Source organism: Drosophila yakuba, chromosome 3L (assembly GCF_016746365.2).
Source record: "Drosophila yakuba strain Tai18E2 chromosome 3L, Prin_Dyak_Tai18E2_2.1, whole genome shotgun sequence".
In the NCBI taxonomy this organism is placed as follows: Eukaryota; Metazoa; Arthropoda; class Insecta; order Diptera; family Drosophilidae; genus Drosophila; species Drosophila yakuba.
In genome coordinates this window covers 3204840-3229224 of record NC_052529.2, presented here as the reverse complement: position 1 = coordinate 3229224, position 24385 = coordinate 3204840, and the positions used below count along the sequence as shown (strand labels likewise).

Sequence of the window (24385 nt, the reverse complement as noted above, 5' to 3'; positions counted from 1 at the left end):
TTTTAGCAACCGAATTTCATGTTATTTGTGCCTTTTTTCTCGGCTTGCTCATAATCGTGTTCATTTTCCACACACATTTCACCTGAGGCCAACTGACGCACACATCCAAAACTTTAGATGGGCTAACCATCCTTATATATTAGAGCAGTTTTTTGCTCCGTTCGCTTTCGTATCTGATAGATACTTTGCTCTTTGCTGGCCATAACTTTATTTATTTTATGCATGCATATATACAATGTTGCCGCTACCCATCTCTGTATATATAAGTGTGCGCCAGGCAGCCGTAGAATAATATTTAACATTTTGTGTGTTTGCCACATTTTGGAATGTGTAATAATTTAAAAATAACCTGGCGAATATGTAGCAAGCCGTTCGCCGATAAATAAGTCAGCCAAAAATATCACAAAGCCAGACAAGAACGACACCTTTAGTCAAAGAATCCCATTCTCATCATGATTTGGGTTCTCGGCGAAGATGATGCCCGCTTGCCAGGTGTCTGTGTGAGTTTTCCGGCCCATTGCCCATCATTTTACAGCTGCACTGAGGTCAGTGATGGGAACAGGATCTCCTTTCTCCCCAATCCCCAATCTTCAGTCCCCATACTCCGAGTCCCATACCCATTCCCCAGTTTGCTACCTCCACCTCAAGACAGAAATCACTCAGCGGCCGTTGGGTGTCTTCTAATTCTTTCATGTTTCGTGTGCCAGCTATACAAAATTAGGTCAAAATTGTTATGATCACAGATACACACAGGCACACACTTGCACACACATCTCGGGCCCCGCTGCTATGCAGCTATATATAGATCGACTTCAGCTTTATAGAGTGTGTGCCAACTTGACGCGCAGCCACTTTCCGCAAGATACTCCTCTTTTTGCCCAGGAGTGGAGCAGAGTGGAGCAGAGTGAATTGGAGTGGCTGCCAGATAAGCTCAAGTGGGCGCCATCCGAGGCTCCAACGAGGTGGGTGGCGCTGAACACCGCCAGCCATCGGGTGGTATACGTATAAATAGCTGCCTAATGCATTCAGAACAAACAACAAAGGGGCTCTAATGCGTTGCAGTTCCCTGGAAAATCGACCACTTTGCTTCCCGGTTCTTGAGTTTTCGCGAATTTTCCGCCTTTCGTTGACAACTTGCAATCATCTGGCTGATGATTCACAAACGTCGCTCTCATAACGCCAAAAGCCGTTGTAGTTGACAATGGATATGGGCCGTTGACAAATCTGGGATTTCGCACCCACCATCCGTTGGCCTTTTAGCCACATCGACATCGACATCGAGCTGTGACGTGGCACACAATCTGACTCATACGGATGAAAAATACGGCAAAGATGCTGGGATATATGCTGTGCAAGATATATGGGCTGGTGGGTGCAGGAAAGCGTGAAATATTCTATAATATTCGTAGGCGATCTAGCTCAAGAGTTGTGCTCAAAAATGAATACCTGCGCTATAAGGTATTGGGATTCTATAATCAAATAGAACACAGTTTTCTGCCTGAGTAATAAACAAGAATTTCAGGAAGCACGTAATCTGTTTATTATTAGATACAGCATTTATAAATAGACAGCCAAAATAAAACTACTATTACCAATACTAAAGACTGTATTTTTGTATCTACACATTTACTCTTTCCCTTGCATGTTGATCTTACCAATGAAATGGGTTGTTGACAGATTTATTCTATGCCAGAGTCTCAATAGCACTGTATGCACCATGTCAGCAAAATAAAAGGGTAATTTTATTTACATATGTATGTTACAAAAAAAAAATAAAAAATGTTTGGCGTAAATTAATAGTTTCTGAATAATGAATATTTTGCTATCTATCAGAGTATTTTGTATTCGTTTTTTAGATTTTTACCATTTTGTCTAAGCGATTAATCATCAAAAATATTTGCGTTTCGTGATGCTAAATGCAATCGAAATTTAATTATTGTAGCCGGTGAAAAAATTACATTTGACGTTTCTAATTAAAATTTAATGTTTGTGTGAGGCTTGCGCTAAATATTTGCTGTGTTTAATGTACATATTCTTAGCAGCGGTGTCATCGGGAACTTTGGCTGTCGGTATTCATTATGATAGGCAAAGCACATATTATAAGTTTGAATATATCCGCAATTTAATTAAATATATAACAATATACAAAGTATATCTTAAAAATAACAAAAGCATTATTTAATTTGTTTCATTTTAAATAAAAAATAAATTTTATTATTATTATATACTTTTTAAAAAGTATAAACACACTCACTTGCTTTGAATAAAAAAAAGTAATTGAGAAATATCTTAGCCAATGCACAAACCAGCAAGAACCTTACACATAGGTGGCGCTTTAGGTGGAGCCGATCCAGTGCTCATCACATAGAAGTCGCATTTGTTATTTGTATGGTAAATGTAAAAATTTTGTGTATTAACTTCTATTTAAGAAAATCAATAAATAATAAATTGGAGTTTGTATATATTTAACGAAATTGGTTTGTTTAATTGTTTGTTTCAACGCAACCTCATTGGGAAAAATAAAGGGGTGTAGGAAATCGATTTCTGTTTAACTTTTAAATAAACTCTTATCTATATATTCGCCAAATCGCATGTGCTCAAATTATTCTAACTTCTAAGCGAAAAACATTAGTTCAAGAAGAACTCGATGAGGTTGGTCAGCCGGCGCATGTTGACGTAGTTGACCAACACGGCGTATGCGTAACAGGTGTAGATGTAGGCCCACCACTGGAAGTGATATGGCTCCTTGGATCCACCGCCACCACGAAGACGTCCGAATCCCATGTAACCATTGCCCTGCAGGATGTGGGCGTGGTGCCGCTCGGTGAGCAGGCGGCGGAATACCGATCCGCTCAGGTAAACGACGGTTAGCAGCAAAATGAGGCGCCGCAGGTGCACCAGTAGCAGAACCATTATTCTACTTCTCGGCAATCTGTAGAAGTCAACTTAATTTTTCATCACTTATGGAACACTTATTAATGGCTTTTACCTCAGTAAACGTTCCGTAATTTCCTGATTTTACAAGATAATATTTATCGCAGAGCGTTCGATTTATTTCGCATTTACGGCAACACTTTGCATTTCACCTTGTCGTTTTGTTTTCGTCGCATTTTTCGCCTTTCTCTGTGGTGGATTTATATATAGAAATCGGATAATTATTTGTGCTGGCAACGCTTGGCCAAAAGTTTTTAGAACTACATAGTTTTGAAAAGGCATTTCAAAAAGCTCTGCGTCTTTGGCGGTAAATAATTTAAGCATGCTTTGTTAACCCAGAATTTTCAATGTATTTATGTGTTGCAATAAATTCAAGCAAATCTTACCAAAAATTGTCAGTGCTTGCCAAATCGAATCAGAATCCACTTCAGATGGAGCATACCTCTTCAGATAGCTATCAGCGCTTCCGAAATAAACTGCCTCTAAGTACTGCCATAAAAAATAACCCCAAAATCAACAGGCTGCATCCGTTTGAGATCGATGTTGTCAGGAGCGGATCTACAGATGGGATCATCAAAAATATTTCCTTAAGTCCAAAAAGAGTAGAAGAGTAAAACCTCAACAGCATTTGCGTCCGCCCCTGCGTATACGCATTGCGTATACGTAATATTGCCGTGAACGAAACAAAAAGAAATACTTGAGACCCAGGCACACACTTCTAACAACAGCTCCATGCAATGCAACCTTGAAAGAGCGATCAAATCCGCAGAGCAGCCCAGACAACAACACATCACCACATATTTGTCGGAAAAAAGCAAACAAATCCGCTTGAAGATTGCAACACGCAGTGAGGTTGGTTCTTAACAGCAAAAGGCGGCGGCAAAATACAATATTTAAATTAAATATTAGCACACCAAAACGGAGCAGATCGCTGCCTGGAAATGGGCTAAATGTGAGACGAATATGTGGCAATAGCCATCCATCTACAGCCGAGCGGAAAATGAGATGTAAATAAAAAAAAAAAGATGAACAAAAACATGAACCAAAAAACTATTAACTGCAAATTGGGGCTCATTGTATTTAGCTGTGACATGGCAACTAAAAATATGTTTGATGTTACGTATTTTGTTTATACCGAAAAAAATGGTGTATGTATTTTTATGGACTTTCTGGGCGAGCAATCGCCTTTTAAATCGAAATTCCGATAGGGCAATGTGTTTAAGAAAATACAATTACTAATTAGATTAAATTTAAATAGTATACAAGTTTAGTATTTAAAAAGAAAAGTAATGTTATGTTTAAAATAAGAAGTTTACCTAATTCCATAGTGGTTATTTAGATCTTAAATTAAATACCGCATTCTATCTTATTTTAAGCACTTTAACCACAAAATTATATTTGATGAGCACGCAAACAAATCGCTTCTGCTTGGGGCGCCATCCCTATTCCAGATCCCCGTTTCTGGGACCCCAGGCAACATCGCACTCAATTCGTTCTATTAACTAGCGTGTGCATCGTTTTATTGCATAATATGTCGCTAAAGGCACGCCCCCAAACGGCCACTCGTAAATTACAAATTTGAAAATCGTACGAAATGATTGAAAGGCCCACAGATTGGCCACTGGGATGCGGATGAAGTTGGAGCTGCACTCGGCGAGGAGATTGCATCGCAAAGGAGCCCCGGGCAAGCACTGAGAAAAAAGTCTTTAAAAATTTTTAAAGCAGTTGGTATATGCTAAATGTAAGCTTGGATGCATGAATACGATTCTTCAACAGTTGTATATCGATGGAAATCCATTTGAAGGAACCGATAATAAATCAAAAAAAGCAATTAAGTTTTATTATTTTCATAAATGATACAAATGATACATTGACCTTATTTGCACAATTATTTACACATATTTTCTTTCCGTGCAGATGAGCGTCTGGGAAACGGGGTTGGCATGGGCCAGCATGATTGACCGACTGCGTGGTGCACCTCGTCGTTGCTCCCGGGGATTGCCGGGTCTGACTTTTATGGCTGTCGGTGTATTTCTTTTTATTGCCTGCCCAAATCCGTTTCTAGTTTTCCACCGCCACCGCCGTTCCTCTTGATTTGTTTGCATTCAGCTTTTCAGTTTTCAGTTTTTGGATTTCGGTTTTCTACATTTTCAGCGTTTTCAGTTTTCAGTGTTTTCAGCGTTTTTTCTGGGTTGCGTTGGCGTCTCCGGCGGCAGCACGCACTGGGAAAATATTGGTGGAAAGCATGCGAAATGCACGCCTGTTGTGGATCTTTTATATTTTTTAATGCACCGCTGAAAGCTATTTGTATCTGTCGGTCAGATTGGGTTAAGACTATGACGCCGCCCCTGCGTGTCTTTCGTCAAAGTGTCGAGCCACTTTGCCGCGTTGGCTATGGCTATGGGCTATGGGCCACGCCCTTTCATTTCTTGTAATTTAGCATCTTTGTTTGATTTATGGCGCAAGCATTCTATTTCACTCGCATGCTATTTGGCATTTTGCGCATATTTAGCTTAAATGTTGTTAGTAAAGTATAAACGAGTGCCAGTTTTCGTTCGTATTTAGACGTCATCTTTTTAGCCACACGTTTCCGGTGACTGCCGCCGGCAGCAGTGGCAACTGCAAAAGTGGCACAAAGATTTTTATTTTTAAAACCAGAACAAATATGCGATATGTGTCGTTGTCTTCTGCATGATATCTGTGATAGTTTCCCCGGCCATTGCTTGATACACAAATTAAACGAATAATGAATGCAAGACGCAGAGCGCAAGTAAATAAGTCGGGGCATTTTTTGCTATTAGGATATGTGGATATATGTGTTACAGATATATGAAGCTATTTGTTTAGTGGAGAATAATTTTAAACCGTTTCCTACTAGGAAAAATAATTCGAGGAGACTCCTCCTCAGGTTGTAGACCCCCGAGATCTTTGGCCTGCCTTCCGCTGTCTTTCATTCATGAGAACATGACAGACCGCATCTGTAGCTGTAGGTGACAATTATTGTTTGCATCATACATACACTTCTTGTGTCACTTTCTGGATACCCCATGCCCCCCGCCCCCCGATTATCATCGATTAGTCACCGATGCCAAAAATATTTTAATTAAATTATTCCACTTATAAAAGACCAAAATAGCTACGACGGAATTAAGCAGCCCAAATAGATGCAAAATATTTTAGAGTTGCATTTTGTGAGCATTACAAGAATTTTTACGCATTTCCTTACATTGCGGCAGTTGAAATCGAGAAGCTGGCACATATAGCCGGTTGGCCGATTTCTGTCAGATATATATGGGGACCAGATACACACGGAAATGGGAAACGATGAATCAATGACGACACGAAGCCTTTAATGCTCTTTGTTATGATTATGGTGTTCTTTGTTGCCAGAAATTGCAAAATGTATTTCAGTTTCTTACAAGACTCAGTTTCAAATGCTCTGACTATAATGTATAAGCCAAGTACTTCAATATTTTTGCAAACATTTCTTGTTTGCTACCACAGCACAGGAAACTCCTTGTCCGTTCAAGGGAGAACTGAAACGAATTGTCCGTTCAAGGCATCTGTCGAAACTCTTGGAGTGCAGTTAAAGCTATGTTGGAACTAATAATGCTACCCTTCTTTAGGGTATGCCAAGAACTCTTATTTGTTTCTCGATTGCAATTTACAAATGCGATCGCCGACTGAGGAGAGCCGGCAGAATCTCCGAGAGCTTCTTCTCCGATCGAATCTCTCGCTTGCCGAAAATACACGCACACTCAAAGCGAGAGCGGCGGAGATTTTCCTCCACTCAGCTTTTCACGCAATTCGGTGCGAGGGAAAATCTCGGCACAAAAATATTTTCACAGCGGCCAGACAGTTTTCCTTTGACAACGCGCCGAGTCGCACACGATTTTCCTCTCGGCCGGATTCGGAACGATTTCGCTGTGGGCCAACACAAGAAAAAAATTGAGAACTGACAAAACAAAAATCGCGTTTGCATGCGACAAAGTCTTTCAGCGAGTGTGTGAATGTTGCTAAATTTATAAATAACAGCTTAAGTTGTGCTGCTCCCAAAGTAAATTGAAATAAAAGCAAAAGTGATATGCGTCAGTCGTCGTGAAACGGAAAACGCAGGCGTTGGAAAATGGGAAAAATAGGAAAAAAATAAGAAAAATATCAACGCATAAATAAAGCGCGAGCCTCGCGTCCGATTCTGTCGCATTCGCCGGCTGCATTCCCAAATAGATCGGGCTGCTATATTCTATATCTGCTCGTGTGCCCTATAGGCACCGCCAGTACACACTATATCCCAAACCTGGCCGGTGCGTGCCGGTGGATTATGTAAAGTGGCACACGGCCGATCCCGATCTCGGAATAACGCCGAGCGCGAATAAAAGCAAGGGAAATAATAGTTTACCAAAGAGTATACAAAGTAAATACAATAAAGTAAAATGGAATAAAATAGGGGAATGCAGAGAGAGAGTGTCGTAGAAATTTGTCGCACGCGCGCGATTTCAGTAAGTGCATCTAATTTATTTTGCATCCATTGCAATTGAGAGTCGGCATCCGGCAGATACGTTTTCGTAATTGTCATCAGCGGTTCGAGTTCCTCCGCTTCGACCTCTCGCGCGAGTGTTTGCCAGATTGGATTACCATAACCCAGGCCATACCAAAATAAATTATACACCATTTTTTGAAAGGGTGATAAACAGGGTGATATTGTGACCGAATTCTGATCAGAGCTGCGATCGAGGATCGCTTGCCAAAAGCAACGTAATGTCGTCCTACCGCAGTTATGTAAGTACTAGTTAATGCAGCGCCAACTATCCGTATCTGTATCTGCATAATACCTACTCGTACTCGTACTATATAGTGTGTATCTCGATCTGTGTATCTTCGCTCTGTGCCTTTTTGCAATTCTTCGCATCCACGGATTTTGTTTATTTCTAATTTGTTGCCTTACCTCACACACGAGTATTTCGCAGATACATACGTAAATGTTTTAGATGGCAGATAAAATGTATCTGAAAGTTTGCTCTCGATGTGGTTGCCTCCAGATCCATTGATAAACAATTTGGATACAAATTTGCTCATTGTCTGGTTCTTGGTTGGGATTTGTGTCTAGTTGATTGTTCTAGTTTCCTATCCACACAAATAGCTCAAATTATGGCCGAGGTGTGGCTACTGAATGAAGGAATTGTTTAGTGTTTGAATAGCAAACCAACGCATGAGTAAATGGCTTTTAATTTTGGCAAAGCAGGTTAAGTGCCGAATTTAAAACCTATTTAACTTGATTTATGTTGGTGCTTGCGTATATGCACAGTTGTCAAAGGAATTCATTCTGAGTTATTGGACAGATTTTATGGCAGATTCTATATTGCTAGTGACCAATGAGTGACACTTTCCAAGTAAATATTTTGGTTTATTAATTGACCATTGCAACATATTTATTTAAACCCCTTATTTTGGTTAGATAACAAGTTATCTTATGACGTATAATTTATAAAAAAAGTGCATTATTTCTTAGACTATATATAATATCTATGCTATAATCTTGATACAACCACTTAATTTCGGCTCTAATTCCCCAACTTTGATCGCTCTCTACTAATCCTCTTTATGTTCAACTCATTATATCCTTTGCTTCCCAGGCAGCGAGTTTATGACTTTAGCCTGACTTTTGACTCATTGAGCATAAATCAATTAAATATTTTTCGGGTCTCAGAATCTAATAAACTGATCAATTTATGGCCGGCAAACAACAAGTTTCCACCCCATCCTAAGCACTTCTTCCACTTCATCTTCTCCCGAGTCATTTCTCCAATTATATTTAGAATGTTTCTAAAAATGTTGGGAGTAAAGCAAAATGATTTCTGTTTCGTTCACGTTGACGCGGTCTTTTTTCCTCATTGGAGTTGGTACTTTGTGTAGGATTTTTATGGCCAGGAGGAAGTTGTAAATATTTATGACAAGCATAAAGTTGAAAGTTCTCCGGTGAAAGCACGCACCACCTAATTAATTAACAAAGTGTGAATACTCATGCAATTTGTTTTTGAACGGAGAAAGTGAGGGAACGGTGATGGAGAAAAAAAGAAGCTGAAATGGTGCAAAAGTTGTAAAGTTAAAAATTAAATATATATAATTATAATGTATTTTTTCAATTCAAAGCCACTTTACTACTCACACGAAACATTCACAATCAGGCTCCATTTGAATTACTCATCAAAACGTATCAAAATTTTTTGTAGTGTAGCACAAAGGAAGGCGGTGCTAGGCGCTTCTCAAATAGGCTTCGAGAACAGGATTTTTGAATCAAGCTTTCTGAGTCCGAGATTATCCACGCACACTCACCCATTCCCCTTCCCACTCACCGACTGCCCCCCAAACCACCCACCACACCCGCAGACACACACACACACACACGAGAAAAGGACATTTTTTGATAAAAAGACAAAAATGCCACGGCGTCGACGTCCACGTTGCAAGGTGAATCCCTCGATAGCGCTGAGAAAGAAGAACCAGGACACCGCACCCACTGCACAAAAGGTAGAGCCCCAACGTCCACCGCCCTTACCGGATCCGCCCAGCGAAGAGCCGCCGGAAATCGTCAGCACGTCGAGCGTAGAATCTGAACTCGAATCGGATTACAAACTCTTCCCGGAACTCTACGATCGCCAGCCGTCGGTGCCCACGTTTGCTGATGTTTTCGGTCAGCCCTCTTACGGATTGGTGCTGCAGGGACCAGAGGTGGCCTCCACCTCCTCCACGACCACAAATGCGCCGGGTATCCATAGCACAGGCGATGGGAAATTCACCAATATTCCAGCCACAATGCTGGCCGATCGTTTTGGGATCATCGGACTGCTGGCCGCCATGAGGACTACGCACACGGATCCGGGCGCCACGCAGCTGGTCTTTGGCGAGGACCTGACCACCTACGGACTGGATTTGGCTGCCCAGGGAGACATTTATGTGCATTTCAATGGGCCACTGACCCGCGAACCACCGGACAGGAGCTCCATGGACTGCGCCCTCGAGATGGGGATGCGTGCCATGCGCGATTCGATAATCAATGAACCACCAAAGGCACCCTGTTGGGATCCATACGTGCCAGAGTCGCAAAATCTGGGACTTGTGCTCAGCCTCGAACCGGAGGAGATAAAGAAATCCGATCCAGATACGGATACGGATCCACCGCCAGCAACTGATCAGACTGAAGATCCGGAAACGGATCACGATGTTAATCAGGATAGATAACACATTTGGAATCGGCGCCAAGGATAAAATGAAAGACTAGCCCCAGATAGAATAGCGATTTGGCAGTTGGTTAGGTCTTTGAATACTTGGTAAAATTGTTGATCTTCGTGAATTGGTAGCCCTTCTATAAAAGAACTTGTTTGGCTTTAAATATAGAATTGGCTTAGGAGTGAAAATGGGTATTATTTATTAGGGAAGAAAGTGCGATTTAGTTGATCAGAAAAAAGGTTAGATTTAATCTCAATGTATCTAACAGATGAGTACATATAATTATTATAAATCTGAAATTGAAAAAAGAAATACGTATTCGAAAAATATCGAATAAAAGTAAAATTTTTATTCATTCTATAAAACTCATGAATAGGTTACTGAACATTTTTAGAAATTTACCATTTTCAAAAATAGTCCAATATTTTTTTTTTCTTCTCTTTAGAATCTTAAATTTAATTGCAAGATTTTTTTTTAAATTTTTCTTGAACGACTTTCTGGGTTTGAATATTTCCTTATCCTTTTCAGCGCCGATCTCCACATATTTAAGTTTCCTGAAACGCATTTTCGACACTTTCGACAGAGCAAACTAGAAAAAGCATTTAAAAATAAATCATTTGTCTGGCACGCGAATATTCAGTCGCCACTTCAAATCATTTGGGGTCACAGTCTAAATACTCTGTGAGTGGATGGCTTTCCTGGTCGCGTTTAATGGGCTGTGGCCACTGACAGACAGGCGCATTATAGCGCATCCTGCTCCTGATCTGCGCAACCCGTGATCCATACTCCAATCTCCTAATTGAGACCGCATAATAATGCTGTCAGAAGTGCAGCACTCTGCTGGAATCGGCGGTGAACAAAGTACACATGGCGAAGTCATTCCACAGAAGATCCATAGACCCATCCACATCTAGTACATCTACATCCACACCATGGCGATCCTCCAGACTTTTTCTCCTCCGGCTGAGTGTCTCCGTTTGCTTGTTTTGCACATTGTTGGCTATTTGTGTGTTTGGCATTCCATTTCACTGAGCGAAAACAATTAGCCGCGACTGTCTGTCTTGCTTTCTTCCTCACTCCCTCTCGCTCGCTCGCCAATTCTTCACATTGGGCGGGCGCTGCGAAATGTAATAATATTATTTTTTATTCCCGTATAGTTGTCATTCACCGGGATGGGCGCCACTTGGGAAGGGCAATGCTTTAAGTGATTTAAATAGAGAAATTCCTGAAAAGAATTTTATTTTCATGGGCGAATTCCACTACAGTCATGCGAGTTCATTAGTGTAGGGCTAAGATAAGTGGGATTGTTTTTTGGTTGAACAGCACTTTAACTCGTCATTAAAGATAATTTGCAATAAGTAGCCTAAACCGTTTGAGTTGCCAAAAGTCTGAAAACTGGCAACACGAATTTTGCAATGTTAAATGGGTGATCCTCAAATATATAGTATCCAAAGCCCCCCACGAACCACCCGGCAATCCCCAATTAAGAAAGGGCAAAGTGGTTGGGGGCCCCCGCAATTTTCATTATAGCCGAGGGAGGAGAACTCAACGTGTCTCGATGGACGAGGGCAATCGTCTAATGCGCTGCGGCCGAGATTAGAAGGCAGATGTTGAAATAATCGAAATGAATCTGTTTACACGTCCAAATTAATTGAAAAGCGCGTGCAACAGCGCCATTTAATTGAAAATGAAATAGACTCGGCAGCAATCCCAAACCGAAACGGATGAAAAATGCACTGGGCGAGTTCAAAGAGGCACCAGTTCCCTCACCACAAAATAGTCCATTGGGGGAAAATGGGTGCTATGGTTGCATGGGCGGGCTATGGGATTCTTTGGCATTCAATGTTGGTGATGTGCTGAGGTTGCTGCTGATGTGCCTCTGCGGTGCCACTGACGATGATGAAATGCGTGCGAATAATTGTCGAGTGCACAGCTCATTGAGAAAATTTTCCCCAGGATATGCAGAGAAAAGCAGGGGCTGCAGTCGGAAAAGCGGGTGCAATGTGGGGCAGCACTCTGTATTCGTCTTATTTATCTGGAGTCAATTGCATACGGACTCTTAGAGCGCCAATCAATCAAAGCCATGTGATTGACTATCAGTCTCAATTTCTTTTGAATGAATGAGTGCATGCACATCTAGCCAGAAACCTCAGAGATCACAATGAGCTATAAAGAAATCACTCACTGGCAGATTGTTAGATTCACTGGGTGATCGAGTTTTATGCCAAATCATGCATTTGATTTTATTTTGTTTTAAATAAATTTAGATTTGCAGTATCATCCACTTTTTGTATCTAACGAATGTGCTTGAATTGGCTAATTTTGTCATTTTCCCTCTATTTCCTTATTCAAGTAAAGTTATTTATTTAATTTTTTTATTTTTAGACACCCTGGAAAACGAGCTTGGGCAGTTCCTACAAGCCTGGCAGCTCTTCGGTGCGTATAATTTCACTATTCCTTAAAATACTACTCTAACATTATACTTTGAACCACAGTATGGCACCTCCGGAGACTCCACATCGCGCTACACTTCACTGGCCACCCCGAGCTCCTACAGACCATCGTTCTCTGGAGGAACGTACCGCCTCAAAAGAGACCCACCACCATCAGCCACCACAACTCCAGTCAGCGGCTATGTGAGTCGTTATGCAAAGACAGAGCCCAAAGAGGCAGCTCCAAGTGAGCGGAGTAGCCCGGTTAAGAGGTATACGGGTAATACTACCAGTTCCCTCGGCAAATATGGACGGTCTCGAGATCCCAGTCCAGTGGCCTTGGAGCACACTAGTCGCACAAAGTCGCGGGATCCGAGTCCAGTTATTGACAGTGCCAGAAGTAAATTGGGAAGCACATACCGTGGAGGTAACACACCCACCACGTCCAGTTCATCCTCCTCGGCCACCAGGAATGCGTACAGCAGTCGCTATGGAGCAGGTTCTCGGATCTCGGGAAATGGAAGTGCCCTATCTTACTTGACTACCAGTGATTTCCATGCCAGAACTGCCAGCAGGGCCAAGGCCAGCAGGGAAAGGGAGCGGGAGAAGGAGAAGGAAAAGGAGCTGGAGGTAGAGGAGAAACCTAGTGAGGCATCTAATGGCATGGATAAGACTCCTGCAAAGCAGCAGGAAGAACAACCAGAAAATGTTGAAGAATCAAATGAAACTTTCATCACCATATCCGTAGTGACTAGAGCCACTTCACCCACTCTGCCGGGCAGCACCACCGTACAACGCACTCGTCGCATTGATCCAGCCAAAACAATAGAGAAGACCATCCAAAGATCCACCAAAAGGCGTGAGACAACTGACCAGGAGATTCAGTCGGACAGATTGGATGACTCTACCCGATATCTTCGATACAGTGGCGGCAGCAGCATAAGCTCTACTTATAGTCCACACAGAGATAGGATCAGCAGTCTGCGGTACAGTGCCAGTCCCTTGAGCAGTTCAGGATCGGCAAAGTCCAGTGCGGCGGGTGAGGGAAAGCAGATTCAGCCCATCCCAGAGACTGTTTCCCCAGCTAGGACCAATGGCTCTGTGAGCTCAGCCAAGTCCTCAGAAGCGCTATCCCCTCCGAGAACCAATGGCACTGTGAGCTCAGGGAAATCATCTGAAGCTCTATCGCCACCCAGAAGTAATGGGTGCATAAGCTCATCCAAGTCAATAGAAGCTGTATCCACACCCAAAACAAATGGCTCTCTGAGCTCTTCGAAGTCCGCCAAGTCCAAACTTTCACCACCGAAGGCAGTACGCTTGAACTCGCGACAATCATCAGTGGAGAATCTAGTAAACAAACCACCTGCCCCTCCCAGCAAGGCGGACTCACCCACCAAGACTTGCAGCTCCAGTTCGGGCAGTTCGGCGGTTAAATGGCCCAACAAGGACTTCCGCAAATCCTCGCTAAATGTGGGACCCACGGATCGTCCGCGAAAGTCTCGAACTCCTAGCAGTGGCGGAGAGTCCGAGGATCTACCCAATGGCAGTAGCCTTGAAAGGTCACCAAGTGCCGGGTCCGAGGGAAGTCTAGCATCGGGCAGTTCCTCGAAGAAATCGAGCAAGCTGAGCAATGGCAAGGTGCCAGGCAGTCCGCGGGTAAAGAGTCACAAATCCTGCAGCGAAACCACCACTGGCAACTCATCCTCGGCCACCGCCTCCGCATCGGACAGTGAGCAGCAGGTCAAGAGCGTAAAAAAGCAGGCCAAAAAGAAGAGCACCAACAAAGAGGGCGGTGCTGGCAAGGTCGCCAACGCCCACAAGGCAAATAGCACCACTGAATCACCGCCAGCCGTGGCTGAGGTGGTGCCAGCGACACAGACAAGACTGAAGAAGCTATCGGCGGTGTCGAATTTTTTCGCCAGCCGTCAGCAAGACGCAAATAACGAACCGATCTTCCTCGAAAGCTCTGAGAGTTCGGGCGAACCGGAGGCCCATTCGTTGCCAGTGATCTCGGCCATATCGGGCACCTCAAAGATCTCGAAAATCTCTGGGATCAGTCTGACCACAGATTTGCGAACGAACGAACCGCGAACGACGCCGTCGAGCGAAGCGAAACCCTTAACCCCAACGAATTCCCCAAGTTCGAGCACACGTTGCCCGCGGGAAACCACAACGGAAACGGGCACAAGATTACCCAGCAGCACCACCAGCACCACCCAGGAGACGAGTCTTACGACCACTGCCAGTTTGACCACCTCCGAGCAGGACGATCCCAGCTGGTGGCAGGATACTAGCTTGCAGATAAACACGGCTTCTGCTTTGGATCAAAATAATAGAGGAGAGATGCCCTCTTACAGGCTGAGACACATTGACTCTGGAGAGGAGCAGGCCTGGTGGCTCCGCCAGGATGAAAATGGCGATGATGATGACACACTGGCAGAGGAGACCCTCAATACTCTGGATGATGATCTGCAAGAGCCGAGCAAAGGCACCTGGTGGAGTCATGACGATCAGGACTCTAGCAGTCAGGTGAAGCTGATGCCCAGGAGTAGGATAACGCCGGAAAAGGATGCCTGGTGGCTGCAGGACGAGGACGAAGCTCAGGATTCTCCCACAGAAAATGGTGATCTGAATAACAACAACAACACTGAGCCCCATGTGGAGGTGACACTAAGATTGCCATCGAATGGCAGCCAGAGAAGCAGCAAAAGTAGTGGTTCCAAGAATGGAAGCAATCCGAAGAATGGTGGCTCCAATCCTTGGTGGCTATCCGGACCAGCCAGAAAGATGTTCAATGTGCAGCGCGTTGAGTCGGGCGAAAGAGCCTGGTGGCAGGAGGAAGCCGAGGAGCCACCGCAATTGGAAAAAGAGAACGAACCACCACCGGTGAAGCCACCCACTCCGCCACCGCGCATCATCAAGCACTGGGAGTCCGGGGAGCGGGCCTGGTGGTTACAGGAGGATACGGAAACCACCCATCTCCCTGCTCAGGCCAGCAGCAATGATGAGGAGCAGCCAGTAATGGTGGTGATTAATCAGCAGGAGTCTAGGGATGAAGTGGATCTGAGGCTGGCACCACCCACCTTCGAATCCCAGGAGCTGAGCAACTCCTTCGATTTCAACGCCTATTCCGAGCGACCTCCTCCACTGGGCCAATGTGCCAGTCCCATCCGCTGTCCCTCGCCCTACGACAACATTCCAAGATCGCAGCTGCAGGAGCCACCACCACTCCCTCCCACTCGCACATCCCTGCAACCGCGCTTTTCACCCCAAACACGACGAGCCGGCGAAAAGCTCTTCATTTCGCGGCATCAGAACATCGATGAGCTGCTGGGCGGTGCTTGTCGCCCCCTCAGTCCGCTCTTCTATGGGAACACCAATCCTGCGGAGGCCGAGCTGACTCCTCTGGCCGGCAAGAACATGTTTCTGCTCGAGGAGGTGACACCTGACCAGGTGCGAATCCACGACAGCACCGCCCAGCTGCCGGTCATCCAGAGAATGCAGCGGTAAGTGTGTGTTTGTATTCAATATATTCCATATTATTAAAAGATTTAATCTATTGATATATCAAGCTATTTTTAAATAAAGAATTCAAATAATATTTTAAAGATTTAAAAAATAAATTACAAATTTTTAAAAATTAAATATTCTATGAAAATATAGAACCACCTTAAAGTGGGCCGGAAAGTTGTCTTTAATAAGTAGCGTAACTAAAAATAAATTGCCAATTAACATTTTTTATTTTTGGCAATAAACAATGTTACCAAATAGGTGCTACTCTCAACAGGTGAGATATTTTAACACAACAAACTCATCAAATACATATGTATGCATGCTTGGGAAAATAATGCCGACGATTGAGCTTTCAGAGAAAGCTTTTCGTTTGTTGTGTGGTGAATTTGCTCAACATGTGGTTGCTAATCGCTGTCTTTTGATCTTGCAGCGACGTCGAGTGGTTGGAGAACGGCAGCAACTTTTACGAGCCACCCAAACAACAACAACACCAGCCGCCGCGCAGGGTAAGTGTCCAGCCACCCCCACTCACCCACTGAACCACCAGCCCCTCGAAGTTCCCCAATTTCGAATCAGATTGCAAGCGTTTTGGCAGCCTGCCCGTCTTGTTGCGATACATCGACTGCCGCCCACACTTTTGGTTTATTTATACAGATACCCTTTGTTGGATAGGTATATACCCGATAGAGCGTATTGCTTTGATGGGCAGCACGTACTTCAAATAAATTATAGTAAATGGGAAAACTTATCTCATCCACTTCCTATATTAGGTAATAGTTATTTGCCTTTATTGATTGATTTTTTAGTTGCCCACCAAACTTTCTCTGCAATCTACACCTTTATTTTCTTTATAGCCAGCCACCTCAGTTATCGGCAGAAATATAGATAAAGCCCCTTTGCCTTTCACTTATCGCAGAACTTTTGACACTCACCGCTCCGTATCGCTTACCTGCAGCTGGGCGTTCGATTTTAATACCTGGAATGACAAAGGGCAAGGTAGGGCGGCTCGACTCGAGTTGCGCACCCACACCCGCACCCAATTGAAGGCGGTGGTGCTGTGGTGCAGTGGTGCAGTTATCACCTCCGGCATCGCCGGCCAGATTCGGTCTTGAGTGACAGCCCTCAAGTGGCTGCGCCAGCCAAGCAGTCGGGTTCTGTGACTCAGCCGCGGTATTCTGAAAATGAGAAATATCACAAACAATGAGAACCTCATCCTTAGGTAGTGGACTTCTTGATACCCATTGTTTAAAAAAATCAATTTGATGTGGCAATCATTCTGCAACTCAGCTTTTTTAAGAGCAGTTAATCTTTTCCCAATAAATTAAAATATTTATTTTGTCTATTTATTTAAAACCCAATTTATAAAGGAAGTAAATTATATTTAATCCAGCTATTTTGGCTTTACTGTTTAAATTAGAATTGGTACCCATAGACCTCTCATATACCCCTGTAGTAGTCAAAAAAAAACCGAGTGTAAATGCAAATTCAACAAAGCGCAGCAATGCCAGAACAAAATGCGGAACAGCAAAGGCAGTTAAAACATGAGCACACAAATTTTATCTTAATTACATTCAGTCGGCGGTTTGGGGGCTTCCTTCGCGGGATTTGAGTGTCGGATTCAGATGCAGATCCAGAGTCGCGCTCCAGTTTGATGGCCAACAAGCAACAAACAACAACGCACATTAACACCAACAAGGGCCGGGAAACGAGAACAACAACTCTCGGCAAAATGGGTCATAATGCAATTAACATGAACATAAAGCCAAATCGAGAGGGGCAGGAAGACGCTGCCTGGGCGATAACTGTAAAAATATATGTATAATATAGTCAAGCGAGGGGCAAATTTCGATTGCAAATATTTGTTTATTCATTTCGCCCCGTGTGTACAGAAAACCAGAAAGCAATTGTTGACTTTGTGCTGCCAAATGTGGCCATAAAAAACGTCGCCGTGCATTAAAAATCGAAAGTCCATTCAACTCGCCATAAAATATACTAACGGAGATACCCTAGAAAAGATCTGTGTTCTCACCTTTTGAACCCACAATGAGTCTGCTAGCCAAAAATAGCAAATGGCATTGATGCGTGAAAAAAACCAAAACAAAAGCACACACAAAAATCACCAAATTACATTATACAACTCATTTAGTTTCATTTATCGCAGCTGCGAAAAAAAAAACTAATGAACACATGAAATACATTGCGACAATCTGCGGATGACTCAGGTTTACATACGGAGTGCGCCCATCCCCAATCTCCGGATGCTGTCTTGGTTTTTTCTCAAGGCGATTGTTGTGCTTCTTTTCCTGGGCGGGACAACTACACTATCAGTTCTTGTACTGATTTTTACTGTTTTATGAGAGTTACTCACTTTTAAGCTTGAATCGGTGTTTGATAATGGAAGCGATTGTTTAAGCGTTGGGGTTTTGGATTTTATTTGGGAAAACACCTCAGTGTGAAGTGTAAAATGGGGTAGAGTTTTATTTTTGGGCACTTCTGGAATTCCCATACCTATTCTTGTTAAATGAGGTTTTTTTTAACGATCTTGTTACAGGTAATCACTAGAGCAAAGCAATTATTATCTCATCTTTTAAAAGGTTAATTCGCGAAAAATTCCATAAAGCATTAACTACATAAATACACTACTTTAATAGCCTGCTATAACCATTGGTATTCGGCACTATCGATTTGCAATTAAGTAGCGTATCGAATGTGCGCCCATTAGTCGGCCAACTCCCCCATTTCATTCCCACCCAATGGCACTTGTAAATCTGCTGCCTGCACCCAAAATTCATTGCCTATAATCGCAACCTTGCTGCCACACACCCACCGCGAAAAGTCAGCGCCCATCGAGCAGCGGGCGAGCTGCATAAAGTCCGGCTAATGATAGGCTAACGCTCCATCAACGATAAGGCCAAATTGTGGCACACGCGCTGCCCGTCGAGCTATTTTTAGGCCCTCGCATGGGAGCACTTGCAACTTGCAATGCACACTCAGCCAAAATACTGAATTCAAATCTCTAGTAATTGAGAAAAAATCAAAGTATTATTATTTATAAATATTATTAATATACTTTTCAATAGTTTTGGAACACTTATTTATAAGCTTCATATAAATAAGAAACAAATCAACATTTTTTGTAGTGCATGCTCAATTAGAGAGACAAACACCAAGCACCAACAATGTTGCAGACACTTATAGGTGTATACCTGACCACACTTATACAAGCGTGCAACTTACCATCGGCATGAAAAACTCACCACGCTCGCAACCTGCCCCAAGTGTCTTACGTCTTAAGATCTTACGACTGCGTAAGGGACTTTACGATATATTGAAAACAAATCACACAGTGGATGAGAACTTATCTCTTTAGTGATTTACATAAATTAAATAAAATATGTGTATAAGGTATTTGTTATTTTTATGAATGTTAATCAGCATCTTGTTAGTTTAATGTACCAGAAGTTGTAATAAACAAAAAGCTAAACACGTAAGCATTATAAGGAAAAATAATATCACTTATCCGCCACGTTGGCCAAAATCTTGATTGCTTCTAGGTAACTTATGCGCCATTACAACTTAATAAGACCCTTCAATATTCGTGTCTAAAGTAAACCGCGTGTCCCACTGTGCACCGGTGTTTTTGTACCTGAGCATTTAGCCTTACGTAGTGCGGTGGCTCTCTCTTTCCGTCTTACGTGGTCCCCACTCTCTTCTTCTTGCGCTTTTGGCGCTGCCTTCTTCTTGCTACACTGTCTTATTCTTCTTCTTCCTCCTTCGCCGCTTTGGCGCTCGCGTTTTTTGTCAGGCTTTTCAGTTGCCTTGCGAACGCGCTCAAGTTCGGTCGCTTCGATTTTGTCGCGGGTAAAACAAGCACCGTGGAATCAAAAAACCAAACATCGCTCAGCTGCGCGCGTCGCGTTGCCCTGTGTGTGTGCATTTGTTGTTGTTGAGGGCAACGTTTATAATAAATTTAAACTGCCTTAGTTGCTAACAACAATTGGTAATTGGAAATGCTAAGCAAATCCCAAGTGATTAAGCCAACGAAAGCAAAACTGGCGATAATTGTGCGAAACGAATTGTGGAAGAGGCGGAAACATCGTTAATAATAATAATGAATACCCAAACCAGCCAACTAGCCCACATATGATTGCAATTTGCCTTAGAGACTATCGATTTTTGGCATGTCACTGTGTCAGTGTCAATGGACAGCATAATCCGAGAGATTCGTCTTAATTGAGGTACCACTGTGGGCGCCACTTCACGTCGTTGGTTCAGTGTCAAAAGTTCTTCAGTTTGGGAAACAGCTGTCTCGCCTCTGTATATGTAGTATTGTTTTCATCTCCCTCTGTCCCTAACTCCATCTCACCTATTCGATAAGGACAACACCAACTCACACCTATTGAGGATCTGTCCCTGCGGACAAGAAGAAGAAGAGGAAGAAGCAGAGGATATAGCAAATAGTGGTAGTAAAAATTGAAATATACAACAATAAAAGAGACAGAAAACGAGTGACTGAGTGAGTGAGTGAGAGAGAGAGGGAAGTGCAAAGCCCAAAACCGGAATTGTGCAAATAAATCTCGATAAAAGTCGAGGCCCAGGCTTCTTTCTTCTGCTTTGGCTCGTTTTCCGCCAGGAAGCAAATCTTCGGTGAAGATTTTGCCAAATTACGAGCTGGGAAATATTGTTTATTTTCGACCATTACGAGGAAATTGCCCCCCAAAGGCGATAAATGATCGTGCTTTCTTCCTTTCTCTCTCCACACACAAAGCACTTGGCATTAGTAAAATGCACTGCCATCTGTCACCTGGTAACCCACAAATTATTGACAGCAAATTAGCTCCATTGTGGTGCTCCAAATACCAAGGCCCTCGACTGCCGCTCAATTAGACTTGATTGCATTATATTACACCGTATATATGTAGATTTGTATATATTCCCGTGCACAATCAGGCACATGACCAACTCAACTAAATCTAACCCAGCCATACTCTAGTTCTGCTTCTTAGTCGGCTCTTCTGCTGCTTGGCATTTATTTACTTTTGAATATGCAAATAAAGAATGCTGTGGAATTTATTATGGCGAAACGGAATAAGTTAATTCAGTTAGCTCTATCTGCTGTGCAAAAAAGGCTAAAATAAAAGAGCAGCTGTGCCAAGGGGGCGGAGAAGTGGTGGGGGGTAAGCAAACCCCATTTCAACGCGGTTAGTGCGCTAAGTACGAAGTACAACACTAGAGCTTCTATTTAGTTATAGACACAAGCATGGCAAATTACAGTCGCTTGTGAAATTCAGTGGACTGATTTGGCAAAAAGACGTGCGAAAATTCGCAAGGGGAATATGGGAATTTAGAACGAACGTACCTAACTCGGGATCAACTAAAGTAGTTATTGTGCTTATTTCAAGTAGTAGTGTAAATTCAAGAGAGTTTTCCAACTGTTTTCTCATTAATACGAAATACATTTAATCCAATTCGCGATGCACCGCAGTTAAAACCCGAATTTAATAAGACAGCTTGGTAAAGTGGTGTTAATTTTCGTTTGGTGGCAGTGGCAAATGTGTTGGCACACTTGACGCACCCACTGTGCCCGGTACGTCGTAAACGTAGTTACGATTTTAATTATCTGCCGGCGTAATCTGCCAGCGACCGCCTGTTGACGTGCCAAGCGCGAGACACTTCAGTTTTGGCCAGGGTTTTTCAGCTCCATCTTCGGCGACTTTTCACTCTTTTGCTCCGCCGCAGTAATTTTTTTGCCTTTTTTGTTTCTTCGTGCTGCATTCGCTAATCCCATTTTTTTAATTGTGCTGCCGCAGCCAGAAGAGACCGAACACCATCCAGCACTTAGTCTCTCAAAGGCAAAAAAAGAGGGGGAAAAATGGAGTGAAAAACAGCGTCTTAAGCAGGAGGAAAAGTCCGGCATCATTCCTATATATCTCACTGTCTGTCTGCCGCCTGCCTTGCTGCCATTTCTTGGGCTTATTTTTTCCAACATTTTCGCTTAGTTTATGCGTTATCTTTTAGCGCTTATCTGGCTACCGAGTTGAAGTCGTTGGCTGGCTATGCAAAGTCAAGGTGAGCTCAGGTGTGTTTTTCTCTTCAGTTTCGGTTTCGGCGAGGGGGCATCTAATTCGCCTTAACCGCTGACAGTTAATTATAATTCTCAACTTAATGCCAAATTAAGTCGAATGATCAACTGCGTATACTAGATGATCTGTAATCGGCTTTGTCCGACATTCAGTGCTTAATTGCGTGAGAAATGCTTACTCTTGGCTTTAAAGCTCCATCTGTTAGCGGAGTATGGGTAAAATGTCTTTCAGTTCATTAACTAACAATCAAGTTTGCAGACAATGCGCATTAGTGAGTAATACCCTTTGTTTTTTTGCATTTTTCCCCTCCATTGTACATACGAATATGTTTGTGATGGATGTGTGTTGTTGCCTGGGCCGATAAAGCGTTAAAGCCAAACAACGAAAGTGTTGGCGCTGCAACCGCACCCCGAAAAATGTTTAAAAATGGTAAAAAGTGTTGGCTGCCTGTCGGCTTCTTTGGCTCTTGCTAAATGCTGAATGTTGAATGCTATTGAGGTCAGTTGCTTAGTACACGCCACCAAAAGCACTCGCTAAACACACAGGCCTCCGCAGTTACATGCACATCAGGCTGGAAAATAAATAACCCATTAGCACGAAGGTCCGAGGCACTAAACTTTATTGATTTATTTGCCACCCTGCCTCGGTTTTTCTTCTCACTTTCATTGACATAGATTTGAGAAATATAAGTTCTGAAGCTTCAGTTCTCTAACATTGACATGTTGCACTACAAAATATTTGCAGTCAAACTTGGCTGACAGTTTGTTTCTGGCTCAAGGGCTGCAGAATATATATTTATTGATTTTTTGCCTAAGAATACAAATTCCATAGTTATACAGAACATTGTTGATAAGCAAAAGTGTAGAATATTATAGTGGTGTGATATTAATGTAAATATTAATGGAAAGCAATTTAAACCTTCACATTTTCATTAATTGAGCTGTCTATTCCAACTGCACTAAACAAACATTTCACTGTAAATCAAACACTCAAATCTTCGTTTTATTTTTAAGACCCAACTCAACTACTTTTCGCCCCCGTACCAACTGCCTAACTCTAATGAAGTGATAACTTGCCTTTGGGCGGGCTTATCAGCGTAGCCCAACAAATTTTCAGTGATTTTTATCACAAGTTCAAAGCTCTTCTCAATGACTTTGAATGGTCGCCATAAAATCCAATGTCTGGTCGGGGTTGGTGCACCCGTGTGGCACCACAAGGGTTCATAAAATGCAAAGTGGTTTGATTGTCCGTCATAAAAATGTTTATGGCAAAGGAAATGTCTATGGCAGCGGCAATTAGGCGAAACAAGCTGGGCTCATGTAAAATCCGATTTTCTGCCTGTGGATCAGAGATCTTTTGTAAGGGATCGCTTTGCCTTGAATTGATTTGCTTTGGCTTGGCTTGAGGTTGGTTGGCGAAACAATTTGCGGTTTTGTGCCTCGCAGAATGCGTATAAATAAAAAACTTATTACAGCATCGCGATCGGGTTATTGAGAAATATAACGACCTTGATTTTGATTGTGTTGCAAGTTAAAGGAGGCGGATCTCGGATCTCGGCTCTTTATACCTTTCTACATTACACATTTCTGGCCATTTGAAATTGCATTTCGAATCAATCAACCTCAACTTGACCTTGCCACAAACCCCATAATTTAACACTCAAACTAACTTTTGGGGCACTCCCCCGAAACCGAAGATAGCCAAAAACCATCGTCAATTTATCAAGCGTGTGCAACATTTAAACGGGATGGTTGCATAAAATCTGCATAAAATTAATACGGGGTTTTTGTTGATTTTCACTCCTTCTTTTTCGATAAATGTATATACATCTACGCTTGCGTCGTGAGTCGTCAATGTGATTTATGCTGGAAAATGCAAGGCTTATTTTTTGTATACCTGTCTTGGCAGATGCAATCGGCAAGTGAAGAAAAAAAACCCCAAAAAAAAAGAGTATGTTCAAATACAAAAATTTGTGTGTAAGCAATTTATCATGGCTAAAGTGAAAACACGTCCGAAGACGAAGAAGAAGATGAGGCGCAGATAAAGCGCATTGTTTATTAGACTATAAAATGATGGGATGACTGAGACTCGGCTTGGCGTCGCTCATTAGGCCGAGAAATTATAAAAATCAAATAAAAGACGAAGCTGTCGCTTTAATATTGTTATTCAAATGGGATGGGCTGTTGAGTGAAAAGT

The 24385-nt window shown here is 42.8% G+C and overlaps 3 protein-coding genes across 11 annotated transcripts in view; 2 read left to right on the top strand and 1 right to left on the bottom strand.

The window, feature by feature from the left end:
• Positions 1 to 2547: 2547 nt before the first annotated feature.
• LOC6532663 lies at positions 2548 to 3110 on the bottom strand. The gene is made up of 2 exons (XM_002093371.3): positions 2990 to 3110; positions 2548 to 2932 (listed from the first exon to the last, which is right to left on the bottom strand). Exon 2 carries the CDS (start codon positions 2911 to 2913, stop codon positions 2629 to 2631), a length of 285 nt encoding a protein of 94 aa, XP_002093407.1. The 5' UTR covers positions 2914 to 2932; positions 2990 to 3110; the 3' UTR covers positions 2548 to 2628.
• Positions 3111 to 6894: 3784 nt separating this feature from the next.
• Positions 6895 to 24385, top strand: part of LOC6532659 (FH1/FH2 domain-containing protein 3) — a 40295-nt gene continuing 22804 nt past the window's right edge. For 2 of the 9 annotated variants that reach the window (XM_015194030.3, XM_015194031.3), the window contains exons 1-4: positions 6895 to 7713; positions 12547 to 12597; positions 12657 to 16099; positions 16537 to 16612. In XM_015194030.3, coding sequence (XP_015049516.1) covers positions 7693 to 7713; positions 12547 to 12597; positions 12657 to 16099; positions 16537 to 16612 — 3591 coding nt within the window. In that variant the 5' untranslated portion in view covers positions 6895 to 7692. Of the gene's footprint in view, positions 7714 to 12546; positions 12598 to 12656; positions 16100 to 16536; positions 16613 to 19954; positions 20107 to 24385 lie in introns of those variants that run through there. The other 7 variants (XR_005561337.2, XM_015194028.3, XR_001454072.3 and 4 more) reach the window with 5 other exon arrangements.
• On the top strand, positions 9098 to 10349 carry LOC6532662 (CCR4-NOT transcription complex subunit 2). The gene has a single exon (XM_002093370.4). The coding sequence runs from the start codon at positions 9373 to 9375 to the stop codon at positions 10171 to 10173; it is 801 nt and encodes a 266-aa protein (XP_002093406.1). The 5' UTR covers positions 9098 to 9372; the 3' UTR covers positions 10174 to 10349.

Bases quoted from the DNA above. Each gene is read 5' to 3' on its own strand.
- LOC6532662 (XM_002093370.4), top strand. From the start codon at position 9,373: ATGCCACGGCGTCGACGTCCACGTTGCAAGGTGAATCCCTCGATAGCG.
- LOC6532663 (XM_002093371.3), bottom strand. From the start codon at position 2,913: ATGGTTCTGCTACTGGTGCACCTGCGGCGCCTCATTTTGCTGCTAACC.